Source organism: Schistocerca gregaria, chromosome 2, assembly GCF_023897955.1.
Source record: "Schistocerca gregaria isolate iqSchGreg1 chromosome 2, iqSchGreg1.2, whole genome shotgun sequence".
NCBI lineage: Eukaryota > Metazoa > Arthropoda > Insecta > Orthoptera > Acrididae > Schistocerca > Schistocerca gregaria.
The window spans coordinates 807,514,682-807,532,057 of NC_064921.1; the positions used below are offsets into that span (position 1 = coordinate 807,514,682).

Below are 17,376 nucleotides of genomic sequence, written 5' to 3' on the forward strand. Positions count from 1 at the left end.
TAATAGTTCCAAAACCTAAGGATGTACTATTTACTTTTATATGTGTGTATTGGTAGTAGTAAACATTTTGTTTCCTGAGGGTAAGGGCTATCCAGAAATTCTATATCATAATTTTGTATTTTTCCCAAGTGAATTTTCCTTTTGATACAAAGTATAAAAACAGTAGCAATTATCTACCACTCAAGAATAAACACTATGCGTTTACTCCAAAGAGAACTTGACAAAGGCCTTAATGGCCAAAACCTATAATTGTATGAATCTTTTTGTTGTGTCTATCGCTACTCATCATCTCCGTTGTATGGTGGGTAGCAACTTTCCTTCTCTGGTATTGTTACATTCCATCCTGGATTTTCCATTGTTTGACTGTAACCCTTCTTAGATCAGAATCTAAGCTTAACAAATATGCAGTCATGATACTAGATTCTGGAACATCCAGACACAAAAAAAGTTCAGCTTAACAACGCACACACACACACACACACACACACACACACACACACACACACACACACACACACACACAAGTTGTTCTTACAGAGTGACAGCATCCAGTATCTTAGAATGATAAAAAAAATAATTATGTGGCCAGGAATGAAGTGCTTTAGAACCCTGTAATAGAAAATGTACATGGCAAATAGTAAAGAGGGAGGAAGATTAAGACTTAACATTTCATCACTGACATATTCACTAGAGACAGAACACAATTCTGGACTGGGAAAGAATAGGAAAAGAAGTTGGTCATGTTCTCTAGCAATTAACAATTTAGGAAAAGTGTAACAAAGCAAAATTTGGATGGACAGACAGATGTTTGAAACCCAATGCTCTCAATAGAAACCAAGTGTCTTGAAAACTGCATCTCCTTGCTTGGAAAGAAACAGAGACGAAAGAAACTGGTTTTAAAATACCTGTTGTTCATACTGTCAGAAATTAAAAAAAAATATAGGATCCAGTCCTTTAATGAAGTGTATGACCACCAGCACATCAGAAAGATTATAAAAAAATAGACGGGGGAAATCAAGAAAGGAATGGATTGAAATGATGAGGATTGAGAGAAGTGGATCAGAACGAGAAATAATCCTGGATCAATAGCACCAAGAAGAAACCTCAAGTGCTTCAATGCTGTATCTGAGAAACTGGACTTGAAAAATGGCGAGCTTGATGATGATGATGATGATGATGATGATGATGATGAGGATTATGGAGGTGTAGAGGTATATGAGCAAGGGTAGCAGGACTGAAATATAAATAGACCACAGATGAAATTTTGCACTCATCTGATACTTGCCGTAGCCTCACCTAAGGGTCCAATACATTATATTTTCATTACTCCTGTATTTGTAATTTTTTGAACCACCCTAAAATAACAGTTGTTATAAGAAGTATAATAAACTAATTTAATGTTTCGTGGCTTTGAGTAACTGCACAAATCACATTAATTTCAGGCAGTTGTGGCAACAATAGCATTTGGACTCGGAATTGACAAACCAGATGTACGATTTGTGATTCACCATGCCTTATCAAAGTCCATGGAAAATTTTTATCAGGTGAGGAACATGATGTGTTTTTAATGTTTTTTTTCCAAATTAATTTATCTCTGAAGATATTTTTGAGCTAACATATACATTGTGTAATATTTGTGAATAGAGCACACTCCTAAAATGCATTTGCATATGCACTATATAGCTTTTGCAGAGGTAATCTGTTGAAACATAAAAAATTCCATGTTGACATAAGATTTCAGTTTGCATAGAATACTTTAAAGAGCGCTGAGAAACAACTCAGTTTTTCACTGTGTATTGGTTGGATTAATAAATGGTCTCATCATTTACTCGTCGACACCCCTTCTCCAATGTTAGCAGCCACTACTTCTAACTAGATCGCCGATTTCATATGTCCATTGATAGTATTGCTGGGCACCAGTGGAAGATGACAATAGAAAACATGCAAGTGCAACATGAGTGCTTATAGCCAAAGACTGTAGTGCATGAAGAATTCTGGAAGAGGCCTTCATCCAGTGGTGGATGTCAAATGGCTGATGATCTACTTCAGCTTCTTCCAGGACTTTATAATTCTTACAGTTGCTGGCCGACACTTTTAGTTCTTATTACTCCCACATGTACGAGATGGGATCTGGAAACTCTAGAAATTCAGAACTTAATTAAAAGCATTTCTTATTAACTGTTGTGTCTGTAAATAATCTGAATATCTCGCTCCTGAATTTGAAATATTACCGTACACAGTGATCAGTTTACTAAACAGGAAAACAGAAAATTTATAGTGAAAGTTAAAATAATGTGTAAATTATAAATCTGTGACCTCTTTTGATAATACTCACTCTTTAAATATTGTGTTATTTTCTAACTATAGATAGACTACAACTATTGTTAAAGACATCTGTAGTTTTAATTTGCAAAAACTTTCATCAGTGTTTTTTGCATATTTTGACAATTTCCACATACACAAGCTTTTGTCGGAAGGACATCTGCAACTGAGCTTCATTGTAGAACCAGAAAATCAATAGCTTCATTTGTAAATAGGTTTACTGCTTCAAATATACACCCAGTTTCAGGCAATTATAAACCCATCTTCAACTGTACAAGAACTGTGAGATGTGGGGCCACCGCATGCTGTGAACACCAGGCTGCGGACAGGTGGCTCCCGCACGTGATGCCAAGATGCCTGTATCTCAGCTTCATTTGCGTCGGTCACCTGCACACAACCTAATGTTCACAGTGCGCATCAGCCATATGCCTCATGGTACTTGTACACTTGAAGATGGGCTTATAATTTCCCAAAACTGGCCATATTTTTTTTATCTACATTGTCTCCAAATTGGATCTACAGAACATTGTGTGGATTAATGTCTTCAACGTGATGGCCACCTCTGTTTTGTCTTCGGTGTATTTTAGCTTTTCCATTACATTACTTGATATTAATATATTTTTTTCATAACTTTCAGTTGTGTTGCAGTAGTTGATAAGGCTGTCTGTTGTAGGAAAGCGGTCGTGCAGGGCGTGATGGGAAACCTTCAGACTGCATTCTCTTCTATAGGTTTGCTGACATTTTCCGTTTAAGTACCATGGTATTTTCTCAGCAGACTGGTCTGGAGAATCTTTACAGTATTGTAGATTACTGTCTTGATACAAAGCGGTGAGTACACGGTGTATATGATTGATTGTGCATTTTCCACCTTTCCTTTTATTGTTAATTTAAGAACCAGCTAGCTTTCAAATCACATATGTTGGAATTAGTTGTTGTTGTTGTTGTTATTGATGATGATGACAAAAATAGCAAGTACGAGGTTTTTTTGGCACATGGCAAGGTCTTTAGTGTCTGTACTAAATTGTTAAAGTGACTTAACATTTTTTTAAAAAAGAACTACACTAAAATGAGAATAAAATCTTTCATTAATCTTCTTTTACCCAACACACACACACACACACACACACACACACACACACACACAGAGAGAGAGAGAGAGAGAAATTAATACAAAAATGACTAGTGCAAGTACACAACACTAACGTTAGCAGACCCCTTGGAACAATGTTTGATGTTTTATTTTCTTGATTTAAAAGCAGCATTATGTGTTGTGTCAAGTGCTGTAAAAATTAAAACAAATTGATCCGTATTTCAGTATTTTGCAAGTTCCGTCCCTAACAGTTCACAGTTCTACCGCATTCTAAGTACTCACTGCCATAAAAAAGTGAAACAATATTAATTTCTGTGCAATGGATCTGAGCTGACAATTGAAAATTCATGCAAGACCAGGAGTCAGACCCTGATTTCCCACTTAATGTAAGCATTCTATTTAACCATTAGACTACCCCAAACACACCTCGACTCTTAACTCAAACTTTCATTGTCACTAATATCGCCACCTACAGTAGTGCTTAGGCAGCCATGTGATTAAAGTGACTAATTGTGACAAGGAGGAAATGTGAATTTTCACCTTGGCAGCCACACCTTTGTGAGTATATTTGAAAACTGTTTCACTAAGAAAACAGTGAAACATAATTGGAATAAACCATCTAAAAAGCCATGGCTTACTGAAGGGATAAAAATACCTTGTAAACAGAAAATGGAACTGTATCTTATAGCTAGAAGGATTAATGATCCAGAAACAGCCAAACATTATAAAAACTACTGTACTGTATTAAGAAAAGTTATTAAAAAGTTCAGAAGTGTATGCATTAGACTGGGATTAGTACCTCTGATAATAAAATTAATAAATTTTGGAATACTGGTAAAAGGGAAACAGGGCAACTGAGAACACGAGAAGGCTGTATTTCTGTTGAACTCAGTGAAAAGTTTGTTAACAAAAAGTCAGAATAAAAATAATTAATAATCATTTTTAAGTGTTGTAGAGAAAATAGGATCCAGTTATTCCTTACAAAATGCAAGGCTGCATATGGAATAGGTAAAACCTATGCAATTTGATAAAATTGGAATTCAGTCCACCTCTGCTACTGAAATTGGGAAAATAGTAAATTCACTCAAAAGTAAAAGCTTGTGTGGAATTGGCCGTATTTCCAACAGAAGACTAAAACCTTGTTTTCAAAAGACAAGTAGGATTCTCAGCTATGTATTTTGTAGTTCATTGAAACAGGGCATATTCCAGATAGACTGAAATATGCTATCATGAAACCATTGCAGTAATAAGGGGATAGGTCTGATGCTAACAGCTACCGCCCACTCTCACTTCTGACAGCTTCATCCAAAATTCTTGAAAAAATAATGTAATCAAGATTAGCTTCACATATTTGTGAAAATGAAGTACTAACAGGATGTAAGTTTGAGTTTCAGAAAGCCTTTTCAACAGAAAATGCCATATATGCTTTCATTGATCAAATATTAAATGCTCTGAATAACTGAACATCACCCATTGGTATATTTTGTGATCTCTCAAAGGATTTTGACTGTGTAACAATATTCGCCATATAGTGGAGATGCTGAGTCACAGATAGGCACAACAAAAAAGCTTTAAGCCAGCAAGGCCTTCGCCAAAAATAGATCTCACACACACATAAACGCAACTCACACACATACATTCCATCCTGGAATTTCCCTCGTTTGATTTTGACTGTTTGAATCTCAGAATTCTTTTATATAAGCTTAATTATTGTGGTATTAGTGGGACAGTGTACAAATGGTTTAATTCATATTTAGCTGGAAGATTGCAGAAGATTAAAATTACTGTACAGATTGTCTGCAAAAATTCGCAGAGTCCTCTAACTGGGGAGATATCAAGAATGGTGTCCCACAAGGTTCAGTTTTGGGGGGTTCCTTATTGTTCTTAATATATATTAATGACTTGCCACTGTATATTCATAAAGATGCAAAGCAAGTTCTTTTTGCTGATGAACAAGTATACTAAGAACACCGAACAAGCAAAAATTAGCTGAGGAAATTGTAAACAACGTCTTTCAGAAAATCTAGTAGTTTTTTGCAAATGGAGACACACAAAATTTTGAGAAAACGCAGTATATACAATTCTGTACAGTAAATCGTAGTATAACACCATTGATAAATACAGACTTTGAACAGAAGTCTGTTGCTAAGGCAGAATACTCAAAATTTCTGGGTGTGTGCATTGATGAGAAGTGTCTTGGGGAGTTGGATCATTAGGAGTGGGATCAGGATTATTTTTTTTCTTGGCAAAGTGATATTTCCAGCAGATACTACGAGTGTAGGACAGTAAATCTTTGACAAGGGCAGTTTGGTTTGACTCCATCAAACTCCTGACCCCAGCGACACCTCACACTCCTACCTTCTATTTACTTCCTAAAATTCACAAACCCAAACATTCCGGCCGCCCCATTGTAGCTGGTTACCAAGCCCCCACAGAACGTATCTCTGCCTACTTAGATCAACACCTTCAACCCATTACATGCAGTCTCCCATCCTTCATCAAAGACACCAACCACTTTCTCGAACGCCCAGAATCCTTACCCAGTCTGTTACCCCCGGAAACCATCCTTGTAACCATTGATGCCACTTCCCTATACACAAATATCCCGCATGTCCAGGGCCTCGCTGCAATGGAGCACTTCCTTTCACGCCGGTCACCTGCCACCCTACCTAAAACCTGTTTCCTCATCACCCACAACTTCTTCACTTTTGAAGGCCAGATATACTAACAATTAAAGGGAACAGCCATGGGTACCAGGGTGGCCCCCTCGTATGCCAGCCTATTTATGGGTCGCTTACAGGAAGCCTTCTTGGTTACCCAAGCCTGCCAACCCAAAGTTTGGTACAGATTTATTGTTGACATCTTCATGATCTGGACTCACAGTGAAGAACAACTCCAGAATTTCCTCTCCAACCTCAACTCCTTAGGTTCCAACAGATTCACCTGGTCCTACTCCAAATCCCATGCCACTTTACTTGACATTGACCTCCAGCTGTCCAAAGGCCAGCTTCACACATCCGTCCACATCAAACCCACCAACAAGCAACAGTACCTCCATTATGACAGCTGCCACCCATTCCATATCAAACGGTCCCTTCCCTACAGCCTAGGCCTTCGTGGCAAACGAATCTGCTCCAGTCCTGAATCCCTGAACCATTACACCAACAACCTGAAAACAGCTTTCGCATCCCGCAACTACCCTCCTGACCCGGAACAGAAGCAAATAACCGGAGCCATTTCCTCATCCCCTCAAACCCAGAACCTCTCACAGAAGAACCCCAAAAGTGCCCCACTTGTGACAGGATACTTCTCGGGACTGGATCAGACTCTGAATGTGGCTCTCCAGCAGGAATACGACTTCCTAAAATCCTGCCCCGAAATGAGATCCATCCTTCATGAAATCCTCCCCACTCCACCAAGAGTGTCTTTCCGCCATCCACCTAACCTTCGTAACCTCTTTTTTCATCCGTATGTAATCCCCAAACCAACTTCCCTACCCTCTGGCTCCTACCCTTACAACCACCCCCGGTGAAAAACCTGTCCCATGCACCCTCCCACCACCACCTACTCCAGTCCTGTAACCCAGAAGGTGTACACGATCAAAGGCAGAGCCACGTGTGAAAGCACCCACATGATTTACCAACTGACCTGCCTACACTGTGACGCTTTCTATGTGGGAATGACCAGCAACAAACTGTCCATTCGCATGAATGGACACAGGCAGACAGTGTTTGTTGGTAATGAGGATCACCCTGTGGCTAAACATGTCTTGGTGCACGGGCAGCACATCTTGGCACAGTGTTACACCGTCCGGGTTATCTGGATACTTCCCACTAACACCAACCTATCTGAAATCCGGAGATGGGAACTTGCCCTTCAATATATCCTCTCTTCCTGTTATCCACCAGGCCTCAATCTCCGCTAATTTCAAGTTGCCGCCACTCATACCTCACCTGTCATTCATCAACATCTTTGCCTCTGCACTTCCGCCTCGGCTGACTTCTCTGCCCAAACTCTTTGCCTTTAAATATGTCTGCTTGTGTCTGTATATGTATGTATGTATGGATGGATGTGTGTGTGTGTGTGTGTTTGTGTGTGTGTGTGTGGGGGGGGGGGGGGGGGGGCGCAAGAGCGAGTATATAGCTGTCCTTTTTTCCCCCTAAGTTAAGTCTTTCCGCTCCCGGGATTTGAATGACTCCTTACCCTCTCTCTTAAAACCCACATCCTTACATCTTTCCTTCTCCTTCCCTTTTTCCTGACGAAGCAACTGCCAATTACGAAAGTTCGAAATTTTGTGTGTGTTTTTATTGTGCCTATCTACCGGCGCTTTCCCGCTTGGTCAGTCTTGGAATCTTTGTTTTTAATATATTTTTCGCATGTGGAATGTTTCTTTCTATTTTATGTGCTTAGTTTTGTGTATGTAATTTATTTTTACCATTCCTAGTTAATACCTTTATTATAGGATGAAATCAGTAATTGTTTTGTGACTTAGATTCTGTTGTTGACTTACAAACAATTATAAATTGTGTACTAATTATAAACATTTGGAAGACATACTACTACTATTCTCATAGTATTTATTTGGCTCTATTTGAAAACATATTAGCAAAGCCATCCCTTAATTAATTTCAAAATAATTACTATGTTTGTCAAAAGTATTGTTTATGTAACTGTGTAAGTTAATTTTATTACTTAAACAAATGATTTGGCCGAACCTCTGTGGTAGAAGAAACTGTTAAAATGAAGGAATTTTTCGATGGATCCAATTAATTGAATGAGTTATGTTTTAATTGTAAATTCTGTAGCTTAAGCATTGAATTATATCAGTGCCTATTATTGTGAGGACATATAAAGGACAGATTTTTGGTCTAGAGGCAGTCAGTCCACAGTCAATTTTCAGAGGCGAATAATACACTGTTTCAAGTAACAACAATGCATCAACTTAACAATGGAATTAGTATAACACAAATAGACCATGTGTTAAAATAATGACAGTGTATGTTCAATTTATTTGAGAAATAGTGTCGCACGTACTGAATTATTTTGCAAGAACTGCGAACTCTGTGGTTGAGTTTTTCCTGCTTGTAGATGTTCAACAGCAAACTTGTAGCAGTGTGCTGGTGTTTGCCTGCACACTATGAATGAGGCTTATCAAACTTTACCGATAGTGAAGTGGCCATATAACTGTGTAATATTGGGGGGTTGCGAACAGTGGAGGAGTGTGCAACTGTTGGCTACGTGATTTAAAGTAGGCAGTCTTGAACTTCTACCCCCCTCCGATTTTTCAGCCAGTATAACATTGCAGTACGTCAACACCGAGGACTATCAGTGAAGAAATAAAGCAGGCGAAAAACACAAATTGGAAGAAACATGTTGTGATCTGTTGAAACAATTAGGTTCAGCTTCTTATGCCACTAGGGTTATTGCAAATTTTGGTGATAGACATACCAGTAGATTAGCCTACTATGCCTATTTTCATTCACTGCTTTCATATGGCATCATATTTTGGGGTAATTCATCATTAAGAGAAATGTATTCATTGCACAAAAGCATATAATCAGAATAATATCTGGAGCGCACCCAAGATCACCTTGCAGACATTTATTTAAGGAACTTAGAATGCTCAAGAACCTTAGCAATACATATATTCACTTATGAAATTTCTTATTAATAACTCATTCCAATTCAAAAATAATAATGAAGTGCATAGCTATGACACTAGAAGAAAGGATAATCTTCACTATTCTGCGTTAAATCTGGCTTTAGTACAGAAAGTCGTAAATTATGTTGCCACAAAAATCTTCGGTAATATGTCAAATAGCATTAAAAGACTGATAGATAGCCAGTCAACATTTAAAAACAAATTGAAAGAATTTCTGAGTGTCAACTCCTCCTATTTAATAAATGCATTTTTAGATATGAAGTAGTAAAAAAAATTTATATATATATAAATGAAAATATATTAAAAACAAAAATTCCAAGACTTACCAAGCGGGAAAGCGCCGGTAGATAGGCACAATGAATAAAACACACACACAGAATTTCGAGCTTTCGCAACCGACGGCTGCTTCATCAGGAAAGAGGGAAGGAAAAGGAAAGATGAAAGGATGTGGGTTTTAAGGGAGAGGGTAAGGAGTCATTTCAATCCCGGGAGCGGAAAGACTTACCTTAGGGGGAAAAAAGGATAGGTATATACTCGCGCACACACACATATCCATCCATACATACACAGACACAAGCAGACATATTTAAAGGCAAAGAGTAAGGGCAGAGATGTAAGTCGAGGCGGAAGTGTGGAGGCAAAGATGTTGTTGAAAGACAGGTGAGGTATGAGTGGCGGCAACTTGAAATTAGCGGATATTGAGGCCTGGTGGATAACGAGAAGAGAGGATATATTGAAGGGCAAGTTCCCATCTCCGGAGTTCGGATAGGTTGGTGTTGGTAGGAAGTATCCAGATAACTCGGAGGGTGTAACACTGTGCCAAGATGTGCTGGCCGTGCACCAAGGCATGTTTAGCCACAGGGTGATCCTCATTACCAACAAACACTGTCTGCCTGTGTCCATTCATGCGAATGGACAGTTTGTTGCTGGTCATTCCCACATAGAAAGCGTCACAGTGTAGGCAGGTCAGTTGGTAAATCACGTGGGTGCTTTCACACGTGGCCCTGCCTTTGATCGTGTACACCTTCCGGGTTACAGGACTGGAGTAGGTGGTGGTGGGAGGGTGCATAGGACAGGTTTTTCACCGGGGGCGGTTGCAAGGGTAGGAGCCAGAGGGTAGTGAAGGTGGTTTGGAGATTTCATAGGGATGAACCAAGAGGTTACGAAAGTTAGGTGGACGGCGGAAAGACACTCTTGGTGGAGTGGGGAGGATTTCATGAAGGATGGATCTCATTTCGGGGCAGGATTTTAGGAAGTCGTATCCCTGCTGGAGAGCCACATTCGGAGTCAGATCCAGTCCCGAGAAGTATCGTGTCACAAGTGTGGCACTTTTGGGGTTCTTCTGTGAGAGGTTCTGGGTTTGCGGGGATGAGGAAGTGGCTCTGGTTATCTGCTTCTGTACCAGGTCGGGAGGGTAGTTGCGGGATGCGAAAGCTGTTTTCAGGTTGTTGGTGTAATGGTCCAGGGATTCAGGACTGGAGCAGATTCGTTTGCCACGTAGGCCTACGCTGTAGGGAAGGGACCGTTTGATATGGAATGGGTGGCAGCTGTCATAATGGAGGTACTGTTGCTTGTTGGTGGGTTTGATGTGGACAGATGTGTGAAGCTGGCCATTGGACAGATGGAGGTCAACGTCAAGGAAAGTGGCATGGGATTTGGAGTAGGACCAGGTAAATCTGATGGAACCAAAGGAGTTGAGGTTGGAGAGGAAATTCCGGAGTTGTTCTTCACTGTGAGTCCAGATCATGAAGATGTCGTCAATAAATCTGTACCAAACTTTGGGTTGGCAGGCTTGGGTAACCAAGAAGGCTTCCTCTAAGCGACCCATAAATAGGTTGGCATACGAGGGGGCCATCCTGGTACCCATAGCTGTTCCCTTTAATTGTTAGTATGTCTGGCCTTCAAAAGTGGGTCAGGGTGAAGCTGGCTAAGGTGACGAGGAAAGAGGTTTTAGGTAGGGTGGCAGGTGATCGGCGTGAAAGGAAGTGCTCCATAGCAGCGAGGCCCTGGACGTGCGGGATATTTGTGTATAGGGAAGTGGCATCAATGGTTACAAGGATGGTATCCGGGGGTAACAGACTGGGTACGGATTCCAGGCGTTCGAGAAAGTGGTTGGTGTCTTTGATGAAGGATGGGAGACTGCATGTAATGGGTTGAAGGTGTTGATCTACGTAGGCAGAGATATGTTCTATGGGGGCTTGGTAACCAGCTACAATGGGGCGGCCGGGATGTTTGGGTTTATGAATTTTAGGAAGTAGGTAGAAGGTAGGAGTGCGAGGTATCTGGGGGGTCAGGAGTTTGATGGAGTCAGGTGAAAGGTTTTGTAGGGGGCCTAAGGTTCTGAGGATTCCTTGAAGCTCCGCCTGGACATCAGGAATGGGATTACCTTGGCAAACTTTGTATGTAGAGTCGTCTGAAACCTGACGCAGTCCCTCAGCCACGTACTCCCGACGATCAAATACCATGGTCGTGGAACCCTTGTCAGCCGGAAGAATGATGATGGATCGATCAGCTTTCAGATCACGGATAGCCCGGGCTTCGGCCGTGGTGATGTTGGGAGTAGGATTAAGATTTTTCAAGAAAGATTGAGAGGCAAGGCTGGAAGTGAGAAATTCCTGGAAGGTTTGGAGAGGGTGATTTTGAGGAAGAGGAGGTGGGTCCCGCTGTGATGGAGGACCGAACTGTTCCAGGCAGGGTTCAAGGGTTCAATTTGGATAGTGTCTTGGGGAGTTGGATCATTAGGAGTGGGATCAGGATTATTTTTCTTCGTGGCAAAGTCATATTTCCAGCAGAGACTACGAGTGTAGGACAGTAAATCTTTGACAAGGGCAGTTTGGTTGAACTTGGGAGTGGGGCTGAAGGTGAGGCCTTTGGATAGGACAGAGGTTTCGGATTGGGAGAGGGGTTTGGAGGAAAGGTTAACTACTGAATTGGGGTGTTGTGGTCCAGATTGTGTTGACTAGAATTTTGAGGTGTTGTGGGGAGTGGAGCTGGAAGTGGGAGATTGAGTAGATGGGAGAGACTGGGTCTGTGTGCAATGAGAGGAGGTTGAGGTTTGTTGGAAAGGTTGTGGAGGGTGAGTGAGTTGCCTTTTCGGAGGTGGGAAACCAGGAGATTGGATAGTTTTTTGAGGTGGAGGGTGGCATGCTGTTCTAATTTGCGGTTGGCCTGTAGGAGGATGCTATGTACAGCCGGTGTGGATGTGGGAGAGGAAAGATTGAGGACTTTGATTTACGATAGGAGTTGACGGGTGTGTTCATTGGCCGAGTCGATGTATAGGTGAAGGATTAGGCGGGTGAGGGCTATGGACTGTGCTGTTTGGAACTGGTATAAGGACTGATGGAAAGAAGGATTGCAGCCAGAGATGGGAACTTTAAGTGTGAGGCCTTTGGGGGTAATGCCAAATGTCAGACAAGCCTGAGTAAATAAAATATAGGAGCGTAATCTGGCTAGGGTGAAGGCATGTTTGCGGAGGGAATGTAAATAAAATTTAATGGGGTCGTTGTAGGGATGTTGTGAGGTTGACATGGTATTAGAAGGTGGAAAGGGTAATATGAGGGTAAAGTGAAAATAAATAGAAATTTATATGGGGAGAGATAAAGGTGTGAAAAAAGTCGAAAAAGTGTTGGTTTGATATGAGCTATGTTGATCATGTGCTGAACTTAGGTTGGTGAACAACAATGGGTGCAAAGGTTAGGTAGTTATGTTGTCTCCAGATCACGTTAAAGGGTGGGGAAATTCAGGAAAATTTCGAAAAAAATTTCACCTTCAACCCATTACATGCAGTTTCCCATCCTTCATCAAAGACACCAACCACTTTCTCGAACGGCTGGAATCCGTACCCAGTCTGTTATCCCCGGAAACCATCCTTGTAACCATTGATGCCACTTCCCTATACACAAATATCCCGCACGTCCAGGGCCTCGCTGCAATGGAGCACTTCCTTTCACGCCGATCACCTGCCACCCTACCTAAAACCTCTTTCCTCGTCACCTTAGCCAGCTTCATCCTGACCCACAACTACTTCACTTTTGAAGTGCCAGACATACTAACAATTAAAGGGAACAGCCATGGGTACCAGGATGGCCCCCTCGTATGCCAACCTATTTATGAGTCGCTTAGAGGAAGCCTTCTTGGTTACCCAAGCCTGCCAACCCAAAGTTTGGTACAGATTCATTGATGAGATCTTCATGATCTGGACTCACAGTGAAGAACAACTCCTAAATTTCCTCTCCAACCTCAACTCCTTTGGTTCCATCAGATTCACCTGGTCCTACTCCAAATCCCATGCCACTTTCCTTGACGTTGACCTCCATCTGTCCAATGGCCAGCTTCACACATCTGTCCACATCAAACTCACCAACAAGCAACAGCACCTCCATTATGACAGCTGCCACCCATTCCATATCAAACGGTCCCTTCCCTACAGCCTAGGTCTTCGTGGCAAACGAATCTGCTCCAGTCCTGAATCCCTGGACCATTACACCAACAACCTGAAAACAGCTTTCGCATCCTGCAACTACCCTCCCGACCTGGTACAGAAGCAGATAACCAGAGCCACTTCCTCATCCCCGCAAACCCAGAACCGCTCACAGAAGAACCCCAAAAGTGCCACACTTGTAGCAGGATACTTCTCGGGACTGGATCAGACTCTGAATGTGGCTCTCCAGCAGGGATACGACTTCCTAAAATCCTGCCCCGAAATGAGATCCATCCTTCATGAAATCCTCCCCACTCCACCAAGAGTGTCTTTCCGCCGTCCACCTAACCTTCATAACCTCTTGGTTCATCCCTATGAAATCCTCAAACCACCTTCCCTACCCTCTGGCTCCTACCCTTGCAACTGCCCCCGGTGTAAAACCTGTCCTATGCACCCTCCCACCACCACCTACTCCAGTCCTGTAACCCGAATGGTGTACACGATCAAAGGCAGGGCCACATGTGAAAGCACCCACGTGATTTACCAACTGACCTGCCTACACTGTGACGCTTTCTATGTGGGAATGACCAGCAACAAACTGTCCATTCGCATGAATGGACACAGGCAGACAGTGTTTGTTGGTAATGAGGATCACCCTGTGGCTAAACATGCCTTGGTGCACGGCCAGCACATCTTGGCACAGTGTTACACCGTCCGAGTTATCTGGATACTTCCTACCAGCACCAACCTATCCGAACTCCGGAGATGGGAACTTGCCCTTCAGTATATTCTCTCTTCTCGTTATCCACCAGGCCTCAATCTCCGCTAATTTCAAGTTGCCGCCACTCATACCTCACCTGTCTTTCAACAACATCTTTGCCTCCACACTTCCGCCTCGACTTACATCTCTGCCCTTACTCTTTGCCTTTAAATATGTCTGCTTGTGTCTGTGTATGTATGGATGGATATGTGTGTGTGCGCGAGTATATACCTATCCTTTTTTCCCCCTAAGGTAAGTCTTTCCGCTCCCGGGATTGAAATGACTCCTTACCCTCTCCCTTAAAACCCACATCCTTTCATCTTTCCTTTTCCTTCCCTCTTTCCTGATGAAGCAGCCGTCGGTTGCGAAAGCTCGAAATTCTGTGTGTGTGTTTTATTCATTGTGCCTATCTACCGGCGCTTTCCCGCTTGGTAAGTCTTGGAATCTTTGTTTTTAATATATTTTTCCCATGTGGAACTTTCTTTCTATTTTATTTACATCATCACTAAATAAATGAAAACTTATGTTAAAACTGACATATTCCACATCATTATGAAATGTCATTTTAATGATGTGTGATACAAGAATGTGATGTAATGTAATGTAGGTTCAGTGCATTTGAACAGATTGCAATGACATCATTTCATGTAACTGTATCTTCATCAATTTCACAACCATCTATCAGTTATTTCATTGTAGCGCAGTTTATTCATTTAATTAATGTCTATCTCTCTCTCTCTCCCTTTTTTCCTTAAAGTTATTTATACATTTTATTTTTTACTGTAAGGTGTCGACGGTCAGTCATAGCATCACACTTTGATGAGACGTGGGAACCAGAACATTGCAGGGCTATGTGTGATCACTGCAGATCTCCACGGGAATCTAAGGAGATTGATATCACAAAATATTGCAGACAGCTCTATCAAATATTGCAAAATGCTGCTAAGGGTGATGTTAAACTTACAGGTAAGGCATAGTAATTATGTTTAGGAATGATATATTTGGACTGCTTAAATAATCTTTGTTCATGTAGCATGTGAAGTTTTCTTGGCAGAGGTGTACTGAAATGTCTGTGTTCGCCTGTAAAATGAAATATGTTGGCTGCAATCTGTGGTACTGTGTACTGTTAGGGAAGGAAACTGATTCCACTTGTAATATGAAATGTATGACTTAGTAATGTATTTTAATTCTGTTTCCAGCTTGCATACACGCTCATGCACCCCTGCTTCTCTCTCTCTCTCTCTCTCTCTCTCTCTCTCTCTCTCTCTCTCTCTCTGTCTCTCTCTGTTTGTGTGTGTGTGTGTGTGTGTGTGTGTGTGTGTGTGTGTTGGTTTACAGAGTATAGATGTAGAAGTAGATACAAATATAGATTTTCTTGACTGGACAGGTGTGCACAGATGCCCTTGTTAGCAGGTAATGCTAAGTTTAAAAGCTAGGCTGCAGTATTTGGGACAATGTTCTTGTCACAGTGAGCTGCTCAGCATTTTTCTTATATGGTGAGTGCTTGTCATTTTGCTCATGATAATCCCTTTTTCATAAAAATTAAGCACCCATGAATTTTAAAATTTCCCCAGTGAATGAATGCTCAAAAAAATTTCAGGCTTGCAGCCGGTTGTTGTTGAATTCATCACACGATATTTCGACTGGGCACCTACCAGTCATTTTCAAGTGACCCATCAAAGACTGGCGAAGACTTGCTCTTCCACCATATACATCACGGAGTGGATATTCCAAACGTGCATCAAAATTCAAGTTCGCTGATGGACCACATATTCCAGCAACAACGCCCTGGCTGGTGGAACTGCGGAATTTAGCTTTCCACTGTGTTACCTGTCACCGCAGCCGTTGGTGCACTCTGTTGTCTTCAGTTAGAACAAATTGTGGAGATAATGGGGTCCTATGCACTCCCCAACTGATAGCTGGTATTGCAGTTCATCAGAATTTATGCCAGGTGAATTTCCACGGATTTTTTAGTGTTGGAGTCCCAAAACCACACACACTGTGAAAGAATGCTGCACTGAGCATCAACATTGCACTCACCTTTTGCATACAGTCAAGTCTGCTATTGCTGAACACTGTCTTTTGACTGTACAGTCAGTGGGGTATGATTAAACGCAGATTCTGAACACAGCAACATGTTTTTGGGATTACATTATTGAAGAATCTGTGGAAATATGCTGGAGGAAAATCGGATGAACCGTGATAACAGCTATCAGTTGGACAGTGCATGGAAACCCATTATCTCCATGATTTATTCTGATTGAAAATGACAGAGTGTGCGAATAGCCACGGTGAGTGGTAATGCAGAGCTGAGTTCCACAGTTCACCAGTGAGGTGCTGTCTCTGGAAAGTGCGGTCTGTCTGTCAACTTGAATTTTGTCGAATGCACGGGACACGCCACACCGTATAGGGTGAAACGGAGCAAGTCTTTGATGGCTCATCTGAAGATGTCTGGCAGGTGCCCAGTTGGAATATCTACTTCTACCTCTACATCTACATCCATACTCTGCAAGTCACCTGACGGTGTGTGGCGGAGGGTACTTTGTGTACCCCTATAGGTTCTCCCGCCTATTCCAGTCTCGTATTGTTCGTGGAAAGAAAGGTTGTTGGTATGCCTCTGTGTGGGCTCTAATGTCTCTCCTCATGGCCTTTTCGTGAGGTATACATAGGAGGGAGCAATATACTGCTTGACTTCTTGGTAAAGGTATGTTCTCGAAACTTCAACAAAAGCCCATGGCGAGCTACTTAGCATCTCTCTTGCAGAGTCTTCCACTGGAGTTTATGTATCGTATATGTAATGCCTTATTGATTACTGAATGGTTCTGTAACGAAGTGTGCTGCTCTCCATTGGATCTTGTCTATCTCTTCTATCAACCCTATCTGGTATGGATCACGCACCGGTGAGCAGTATCCAAGCAGTGGGTGAACAAGTGTACCGTAACCTACCCCCTTTGTTTTTGGGCTGCATTTCCTTAGGATTCTTCCAATGGATCTCAGTCTGGGATCTGCTTTACCAATGATTAATTTTATATGGTCATTCCATTTTAAATCACTCCTAATGCCTACTCCCAGGTAATTTATGGAATTAACTGCTTCCAGTTGCTGACCTGCTATATTGTAGT

General features: G+C 41.8%; 1 protein-coding gene across 7 annotated transcripts in view; it reads left to right on the forward strand.

Moving 5' to 3' along the window:
• The window catches only part of LOC126335096 (ATP-dependent DNA helicase Q1-like), a 138,640-nt gene that overhangs the window by 80,783 nt on the left and 40,481 nt on the right, over positions 1–17,376 (forward strand). For all 7 annotated transcript variants that reach the window (XM_049998009.1, XM_049998007.1, XM_049998006.1 and 4 more), the window contains 3 exons: positions 1,443–1,544; positions 2,996–3,150; positions 15,042–15,220. In XM_049998009.1, coding sequence (XP_049853966.1) covers positions 1,443–1,544; positions 2,996–3,150; positions 15,042–15,220 — 436 coding nt within the window. The remainder of the gene's footprint in view (positions 1–1,442; positions 1,545–2,995; positions 3,151–15,041; positions 15,221–17,376) is intronic.